The sequence below is a fragment of the Littorina saxatilis genome, linkage group LG5, assembly GCF_037325665.1.
Source record: "Littorina saxatilis isolate snail1 linkage group LG5, US_GU_Lsax_2.0, whole genome shotgun sequence".
Taxonomy (NCBI): domain Eukaryota; kingdom Metazoa; phylum Mollusca; class Gastropoda; order Littorinimorpha; family Littorinidae; genus Littorina; species Littorina saxatilis.
The window spans coordinates 7,833,524-7,843,523 of NC_090249.1; the positions used below are offsets into that span (position 1 = coordinate 7,833,524).

Sequence of the window (10,000 nt, forward strand, 5' to 3'; positions counted from 1 at the left end):
CACATATGCGCACACACACACACACAGACATATACGCACGCACACACACATACACACACACACACACACACACACACACACACACACACACACACACACACACACACACACACACACACAACAACAACCTCATCATCACCATCATCATGATCATCGCCGACATCAGAGGTGTTTAACGAGGCAAGCAGAGAGTAATACTGTCGCTGAGATCTTTGGGAAGTCAAGTCACAGTCTCACTAACACGGCCAGTGGTGGTATGACAAGTAAATAAGAGGAGGAAGAGGAAACAGAAGAAGATACAGTGAAGAGAGAGTAAAAAGGTGACAGTAGGCCAAGTCCTTCTGGACCTCAAGGGACACTGAGTACATGGTGTAAGAAGAGTAAACAGCTGAGATAGTTTGGTGCGCGAATGTCATACTTACTCACACGGCTAGTGGTACCCTTACTGCTTTTTATTGCAAGCCAAGTCCGGAAGGGGTTGCAAGGAATAGGAAGAAGGTGCTGTGACATGGTGACAGGTAGGAAATAAGGGACAGTTGTGCTTCCACACACACACACAAACACACACACACATTAACACTAAAACACACACGCACACGCACACACACACACACACACACACACACACACACACACACACACACACACACACACACACACACACACACATTTTGTTAGAATTACAGCAAATAGTTGCACCACGTCTAAAACGAACCACAGTCTGCGAAGGAAAATCAAAGTCATTCAGAAAAAGCAATCCCATCTGTTTGTTTCTTGATTGGTCAAATCTTTACCCTCGTGGGCCGGCCGCGAACATTTTTAGCCGACTCTAAGGACCTCAAATATAACGCTGCTTGGCTTCGCACACACGATCTTGGGATTTTGTCTCCGTTAACTGGCTTGAAAGGCGATTAAGGCGAAGTGGTCAGAAGCTTTTGGAATTGCCTGAAGTTTTTGCTGTTGGTTCTTTCCACATACCGCGATCTCGTAGAATAATGACGTCTTGATCTTTGTCAATATATTTTGGTCAACATTGGTGGTGTTGTTGTTGTTGTGGTGTTGGTGTTGGTGGTGGTGGTGGTAGTGATGGTGGTGGTATAGATGGTGTTGTTGTTGTTATTGTTGTCGTAGTTTTTCTCTCGCACAAAATTAATGCTTCATTTGTTCTTCTCATCAACACAACAACACTGATAATTGAATATTATTTATTCAACCGTAAGCCTTTTTTTCAGTAAAAAAAAGGAAATACATTCCTTTGCTTTATATCTACAGCGACAAATGGACAAGAAACCACAGAGAGTCCATTTCTGATAGGCACCCGCAGTCCCTTCCAAGTAACCGAGGACGACGCCGAAGTATCATCATCACCAACATCATCGTCATCATCATCGTCATCATCAGCGTCATCATCAGCGTCATCAACATCATCGGACACAAAAGATATGCGAGCCCTCACAGACGTAGCAGTGGGACGTCAGTCTGACGTACCGCATGACGTCAAACCCGTCGGTGACGCCAGTTCGGCTCAGACGTCACAGCAGCAGTGTGACTTGGTGTCGCACAGTGGGTGCAACCTGGACGAGTTTGAGAGATGCATGGAGCCAGGCTACTGTGGGTGTCTCAAGGGATACATTAGAAAAGGAGACACAGGAAAATGCGTTGGTAAGTTACTCATTTCATACTGTATGATCCCATTGATGAAAAATCCGGCCCGCTTCATCCCAAAGGAAAGCTATCCAGCAACACGAGTCGTGCTTTAGATCTAAGAACATTTGTAAAATACACTTTTGGTATAATTACCAAGGAATATACGTGACACGGTGTTGTGGCATGGATACTGAGTCTGAGTCATCACATAAAGTGGGCGGGGGATATAGCTCAGTTGGTAGCGCGCTGGATTTGTATTCAGTTGGCCGCTGTCAGCGTGAGTTCGATCCCAGGTTCGGCGGAAATTTATTTCAGAGTCAACTTTGTGTGCAGACTCTCTTCGGTGTCCGAACCCTCCCCCCGTGTACACTACATTGGGTGTGCACGTTAAAGATCCCACGATTGACAAAAGGGTCTTTCCTGGCAAAATTGCTTAGGCACAGTTAATAATTGTCTACCTATACCCGTGTGACTTGGAATAATAGGCCGTGAAAGGTAAATATGCGCCGAAATGGCTGCAATCTACTGGCCGTATAAAATTTCATCTCACACGGCATCACTGCAGAGCGCCTAGAACTGTACCCACGGAATATGCGCGATATAAGCGTCATTGATTGATTGATTGATTGATTGATAAAGTGGACCTGTGTCTCTCACGGCTTGGATTTAAACCCGTGTCCTGAGGATATCAAGTCGAGTGCTCTACCAACTGAGCTACCCATTCTTAAATCAATGTGTTGGTGCTGTTTTTGTCCATATCAACTTTCCTGTTCTTACTACTGCAGGTTATTACCAATCCCACCCACCCCCCAAAAGGGAAATGTCATTGCTTCAATGATTTTTGGGCTGAAATAGACCTTTCGACTTTCTTGATGCCTTGATCGTTCCTTTTGTCTATTCCTTGTGCATTTTGTGTTCCTGTCGTGACACATTTACTTCAAACGAAATGGGGCTGTTTCTCTTGACGTTTGCAAAATCAGTTAACTTTTGATTGCCAATTTTTCAGATAGGGCCTATTAATGGACGATTCTTGTGCTTGATACATCTTATTGATTTCTAAAGACCGTTCACGAAATGACTTCCCAAACAAGTTCTTAATTTTAATTGACATCATTTATATCATTCTTAAATGTTGGTTGTTTAATACTGTCTGTTACTCTTTTACCTGTTACTTAAACGTCTGTGAATGTCGCCGCCCCCCATAGTGTGATTCTTGCTTCCTTTGATTGCTGAAATAGCGAATCAAAAAACAAGCAAGATACGCATATAGAATGTTACATCAAAGACTAACCAAAACATTCACCAGGAACCGGCACGGTTGGCCTAGTGGTAAGGCGTCCGCCCCGTGATCGGGAGGTCGTGGGTTCGAACCCCGGCCGGGTCATACCTAAGACTTTAAAATTGGCAATCTAGTGGCTGCTCCGCCTGGCGTCTGGCATTATGGGGTTGGTGCTAGGACTGGTTGGTCCGGTGTCAGAATAATGTGACTGGGTGAGACATGAAGCCTGTGCTGCGACTTCTGTCTTGTGTGTGGCGCACGTTATATGTCAAAGCAGCACCGCCCTGATATGGCCCTTCGTGGTCGGCTGGGCGTTAAGCAAACAAACAAACAAACAAATTGACCAGGACTTCAACCTATCGGTCTTTAAAGAGGACGAACTAGCTGGGCTGAGGTGCACGAAGCGAACATGGCTGGCGACCTATCTGGGTAGGGTAGGAACAAGCTGCGGGGTCTGAGATCACAACAAGTCTCAGTTTCAACCAATCCGACCCCGCGGCTGCGTACCACCCATGTGGGTGGCACCCTGTTCTGCTCCATGCATCTCAGCCCAGATACACAACAAACAAATAATGATGACAAGTGATCACTTTGCTGGAATAACGACAAAAACAATAAACCCTTGTGTGCACAGCCGCCCAGTTCTTCCAAGGCAAGATCAGCTTCGTGGACACCTTCCCCAAGCAGCTGCTGGACGACCAGAGTGAGGCCTACAGACGCTTCGTGGATCAGGTTCGCCTCGTGGTGAGTTGTCAACACTGTTCTCATGTGCAGGGGGATGGATCGTGTAACGTCTGTTTAAAAAAATAATTACAATATTTGTTTGTTCGTTACATTACTACTTTGATGCTGAGCAAGTCAGGTCGCTTCCTCGCAGTGGACAGGTAGCAGCAACAAGACTCACTCACTGTGTGTGTTAGGGTGTTATTAGCCACCTGCGCTTTTTAGAATGACAGGTCTTTTTAACGATCTCCAGAAATGATGTTTAAGTTGAAGGATGCTCTTTACCCATGGACAGTCTTGGGCAGATCGGAGACAGTGCACATGTTTGTTTGTTGTTTGACTCCGTAACAATACAACGTCGTTCTGTGTTAGGTGTACAAAGCTCTGGTGGGCGAGGGAGCCCGAGGCGTGCTGGACGTGTACGTGCGCCGTCTGTCACGTGACGAGGCCAAAGGTCGCGTGAATGTGGACTGGGAGTTGGGCGTGACGTCATCCTCCAACCCGCAGCGCGCGGAGCTGATGCGAGCGTACAACAAGGGCATTGACGATATGGCTTACGTCGACGTCAAAGACGCCATGTACAAGCTGAAAGACTCTGACTTCGTGCTGGGACCCAACGGCACTCTGGCCAACTTCTTGCAGCCTATAGTCGGTCAGTTGAATGGTCTGATCGTGTGGATGCACAGTAGGAAGCCCCCTTTTAAAATAAACCCGGTACCCCCCTGTTAAAGACTTCCCCTTCTTTAAGTCCTCCATCCTTTTAAAGACCCTATTTTCTCTTCTTTGTGTGTGTTCATTTTTTTTTTTCGTTCATGGGCTGAAACTCCCACGGCTTTTACGTGTATGACCGTTTTTACCCCGCCATTTAGGCAGCCATACGCCGCTTTCGGAGGAAGCATGCTGGGTATTTTCGTGTTTCTATAACCCACCGAACTCTGACATGGATTACAGGATCCTTTTCGTGCGCACTTGGTCTTGTGCTTGCGTGTACACACGGGGGTGTTCGGACACCGAGGAGAGTCTGCACACAAAGTTGACTCTGAGAAATAAATCTCTCGCCGAACGTGGGGACGAACTCACGCTGACAGCGGCCAACTGGATACAAATCCAGCGCGCTACCGACTGAGCTACATCCCCGCCCCGTGTGTGTTCATAACACCTGTGACTCTAACTCTGATTTGAGGCTCATCCGCTTTTAAGACCCGATTGCTACAGATAATTATGTTTTGTTTGTTTCATCTTCAGTTGTTTTGCTGGAGGTTCAACTGTAACACATGCGGCACTTGTTCTGTCGAGTTTTTGATGATGAAATTCTAAAGTTCGATTGTCATGCTCCCGAGGGTTTTATAGTCCGATGATCGGACACAAGTTTCTTGTGAGTGTTGCCCCGTTGACTTTTAGTCAAATTCGAATAACATGCACATCGAAATGTATATGGGTGGTTTTGTGATGTAGTTTTGTTTTGTTTTTGTCGTTGGTGGTTTCGTTGGTGTTGTCTTTTGTTGTTTTTTGTTTTGTGCCGTCGATCTTCATAACAGTTGATGACTACATAAATTTAATTAAATGTATTCGGGCGTAGCTGATGGACTTAATTTAAACGTTGTGTGGAGAACAACCGAATATTCAGAGCTTTTCTGCCCCCCCCCCCCCCCCCCCCCATCCTAAAGAAAAGCTCCCCGCCGCCCCCACTGAACGACCAACCCTCCGACCTGGGATAAAAATAAAACTAGTATATAACGAACAATCTCTGACGAGGAAAATGACACCATCTTTCAGTGTCAAGGATGAGTACTTTGTATTCGGTCGTGTTCCCCGTAACTTCTACACTGTTTGCTGACAGACTGACTGAACCATTTATATATTTTTTCTTGGTTGTGACGTCAGAGTTCAGCCATTGCGTGGACAAGAACCACAACTACTGTGACGTCAACGCGGACTGTTTCCACAGCCTGGGCTCATTCACCTGCACGTGTCGTCAGGGCTTTGATGACGTCTCTCCAGACCTCAGAGTCACGCCTGGAGAAAAATGCGCTGGTAATGGGAAGTCTTTGCTACTTGAACTCTAAAGTCTGATATCATTTGGGCAAAGTCAACTACACGAAGCTCGTTGCACGAAGCTTTGGCACTGATTTTTTTTAAGACTTCGCGAAGTCTTCGCCAAGCCAACTTCCGGCTCAGTTGAGGACCTCCTTTTATGATATTTAATTTATTTATTTACGGGGATTTATATCGCGCACGTATCTCACCACACAAGGCGACTCAAGGCGCATGTCTACCTAATAATGCCGTGTGAGATGGAATTTTTGACAATATATCACGCATTCACATCGGCCAGTAGATCAACAGCCTATAGGCGCTGCATCCACCTTTCACGGCCTATTATTCCAGGTCACACGGGTATTTTGGTGGACATTTTTATCTACGCCTATACAATTTTGCCAGGAAAGACCCTTTTGTCAATCGTGGGATCTTTAACGTGCATACCCCAATGTAGTGTACACGAATATAGTTGGAATGTTTGCTAAATGAGGGAAACAACTTGACCACATTCGCTCGTCATGGTTGTGATTCAATTCTTGTACTCATCGATGAACCGGCACGGTTGGTCTAGTGGTAAGGCGTCCGCCCAGTGATCGGGAGGTCGTGGGTTCGAACCCCGGCCGGGTCATACCTAAGACTTTAAAATTGGCAATATAGTGGCTGCTCCGCCTGGCGTCTGGCATTATGGGGTTAGTGCTAGGACTGGTTGGTCCGGTGTCAGAATAATGTGACTGGGTGAGCTGAGACATGAAGCCTGTGCTGCGACTTCTGTCTTGTGTGTGGCGCACGTTATATGTCAATATTGCTATTTCATATGTTATGTGGATTTCCATTGGTCAATTGGGCAAAACTGAGCTCAGTGCAAAAGTGATATCGACGACATTTCCGTCGATATCAGTTTTGATATCGACGACCTCTTTTTTGCTTCCCCACTTCAAAAACAAAAACACCTAAATTTAAAAACAAACAAATATATATGAAAATGTAATTATCCCAGAATTTAGTTGAACAAGTGACTAAAGACTTTTTGAAAGAAAAGATATTTTGAAATACTGAAAAGTACAAGAAAAGAGTGAACAAAAAGAAATAATAATCAGAGGGAGGGATATGGAACAGCCAAAACTGAGACAAATACTTTTGTAATTTCTTTACAGTAAATACAAAATGTCCAGAGAATTAGCAAAATATCTAACATTGACTGACTGTGTGATGATATCTTCTGCTATTGGTCTGTTTCGACAGTGATATCAAAATCTCGACCTCCGGTCTCGATTTTGATATCACTGTCTCAACAGACCATAGTACCCAATATTGACGGACTGTGTGATGATATCTTCTGCTATGGTCTGTTGAGACAGTGATATCAAAATCGAGACCGGAGGTCGAGATTTTGATATCACTGTCGAAACAGACCAATAGCAGAAGATATCATCACACAGTCAGTCAATGTTAGATATATTGCTAATTCTCTGGACATTTTGTATTTACTGTAAAAAAATTACAAAAGTATTTGTCTCAGTTTTGGCTGTTCCATATCCCTCCCTCTGATTATTATTTCTTTTTGTTCACTCTTTTCTTGTACTTTTCAGTATTTTAAAATGTCTTTTCTTTCAAAAAGTCTTTAGTCACTTGCTCAACTAAATTCTGGGATAATTACATTTTCATATATATTTGTATGTTTTTAAATTTAGGTGTTTTTGTTTTTGAAGTGGGGAAGCAATAAAGAGGTCGTCGATATCAAAACTGATATCGACGGAAATGTCGTCGATATCACTTTTACAATGAGCTCAGTTTTGCCCAATTGACCAATGGAAATCCACGTTACATATGAAATAGCAATATTAGAAGATATCATCACACAGTCCGTCAATATTGGGTAAAGCAGCTGGGCGTTAAGCAAACAAACAAAACAAAAAACTCATCGATGCTATGAACAGTGAATTTAGTGGACAGAAGGATACACCGCGTTTAGCTGTTATGAAGACATGATAACGAGCACGCGTGTTTTTATTTTCGTCTCAAGCACATGTATGCGTCTGTAGGCTATCGGCACTCCTGAGTGTCACTCCTGTCACGATAACTCAGGCCAACTTTTCTTGAGAGGGGCACCAACACACGTGTGAGGCAGAGTTCAATTCAGAAAACTAAACGAGCGTTTATGCTTTCTGTAAATGTAATGCAAACCGGTTATCTCTACTGTTCAATTTAACAATGCGTGCGTGTGTGCATGTGTCTGTGTGTGCGTGTGTGCGTGTATCTGTGTGTGCGTGCAAGCGTGTGTGCTTTCAAACGACCATTTGATATTACTATGTTTCAGCGACGTGCAGCTGCGAGAACAACGGAACTTGCATTAGAGATTCTCGTGGAAATACAGAATGCAGGTCACTTTCATTTTACCTTCACACATCTGCAGTTCCATTTTTTCCTGTCGTTTTTCTGTTGTTGTCTCTTTTTTTCTTTTCTTTTTTCGTTGCTGTTTTGTAGATTTTGTTGTTGTTGTTTGTTTGAACACTTGTATTTACCATGTGTGCTACTTTTGCTAGTAGAAATATGAACTTTGTCACACTATGTTCAAAACTGGTTACAGAAAATATGTTCAAAAGAGGATTCAATCAGGTTAGATTGCGGCATGTGAAAAATGATTTTGATTTTGAGCACTCTGGGGCTCTACAGGATCCGATCTATGTACACCAGAAAGGTTTTTAATCTAAGGAAATTCAAAAATAAAAAGAGTTTACAGGGGGAAACTCACAGATGTTTTAAAACCCTGTAACCCTCAGCACAATGTCTGTAAAATCCGAACCTTTTGAGTTCAGCGTCCAAAAACTTACGTGTTTGACACCTTTGCATGCAAAAGCTCTATATTTCCAAGCTTAGAAAGACTGATTAAAAAAATGTAGTTTATTTTTAATAATATCATTTTCATTTTACTTTATGTATTTATTTATTTTCATTTCTATTTTGCTTGTAGTGCAGCATCCTTTTCTCTAGTGCTTGACATTTAAAACACATTTAGCCAAAAAGGGTGTTTCTTGTGACTTTTCACATATTTGTCTTCAATGACAATGATCATGTTTCCTTTGTTTCAGTTGCCCGGACTGGTACACTGGCGACAGCTGTGAGGTGAACGGGAAAGGTAAGGAGATTGTATAATCTAACGAGACGATGATTAACAGCTATTGTGTTTTCAGCGTAGCAACAGGGTCCGATATTTAGACGAGACAAGTATAATGCCGACGAGTCGAATAATAAATGAATAAAAATTAAAACTAAATAAATAACAATATAAATTGAATTTTGAAGGAAAAGGAATTCCACCGGAGAAAAACGTTTACCCAGTGGGGTGTGACTGAAGCACATGCGTTGATATTTTTGATTTTCTTCTTCTTTTTACATTTAGTCAAGTTTTGACTAAATGTTTTAACATAGAGGGGGAAATCGAGATGAGGGTCGTGGTGTATGTGTGTGTGTGTGTGTGTGTGTGTGTGTGTGTGTGTGTGTGTGTGTGTGTGTGTGTGTGTGTGTGTGTGTGTGTGTGTGTGTGTGTGTGTGTATGTGTGTGTGGAGCGATTCCAAGTAAACTACTGGACCGATCTTTATGAAATTTTTCATGAGAGTTCCTGGATATGATATCCCCAGACGTTGTTTTTTTCTTTTTTTCGATAAATGTCTTTGATGACGTCATATCCGGCATTTTGTAAAAGTTGAGGCGGCACTGTCACACCCTCATTTTTCAATTAAATTGATTGAAATTTTGGCCAAGCAATCTTCGACAAAGGCCGGACTTTGGTATTGCATTTCAGCTTGGAGGCTTAAACTTTAATTAATGACTTTGGTCATTAAAAATCTGAAAATTGTAATTAAAATTATTTTTTTATAAAACGATCCAAAATTACGTTTATCGTATTCTTCATCATTTTCTGATTCCAAAAACATATAAATATGTTATATTCGGATTAAAAACAAGCTCTGAAAATTAAAAATATAAAAATTATGATCAAAATTAAATTTCCGAAATCGATTTAAAAACAATTTCATCTTATTCCCTGTCCGTTCCTGATTCCAAAAACATATAGATATGATATGTTTGGATTAAAAACACGTTCAGAGAGTTAAAAAGAATAGAGATATAGAAAAGCGTGCTATCCTCCTCAGCGCTACCGCTACCGCGCTTTTCTGGATTGTTAATTTCACTGCCTTTGCCACCAGCGGTGGACAGACGATGCTACGAGTGTACGGTCTTGCAGAAAAAATGCAATGCGTTCAGTTTCATTCTGTGAGTTCGACTGAGCTTGACTAAATGTTGTATTT

General features: G+C 42.6%; 1 protein-coding gene across 1 annotated transcript in view; it reads left to right on the plus strand.

The window, feature by feature from the left end:
- The first annotated feature begins 1,231 nt into the window (after positions 1-1,231).
- LOC138966203 (mucin-13-like) overlaps positions 1,232-10,000 on the plus strand; it is a 12,994-nt gene continuing 4,225 nt past the window's right edge. Inside the window, exons 1-6 of the mRNA XM_070338336.1 lie at positions 1,232-1,662; positions 3,561-3,670; positions 4,022-4,301; positions 5,534-5,683; positions 8,007-8,070; positions 8,779-8,825. Of these exons, the coding sequence (XP_070194437.1) occupies positions 1,443-1,662; positions 3,561-3,670; positions 4,022-4,301; positions 5,534-5,683; positions 8,007-8,070; positions 8,779-8,825 (871 nt within the window). The 5' untranslated portion in view covers positions 1,232-1,442. The remainder of the gene's footprint in view (positions 1,663-3,560; positions 3,671-4,021; positions 4,302-5,533; positions 5,684-8,006; positions 8,071-8,778; positions 8,826-10,000) is intronic.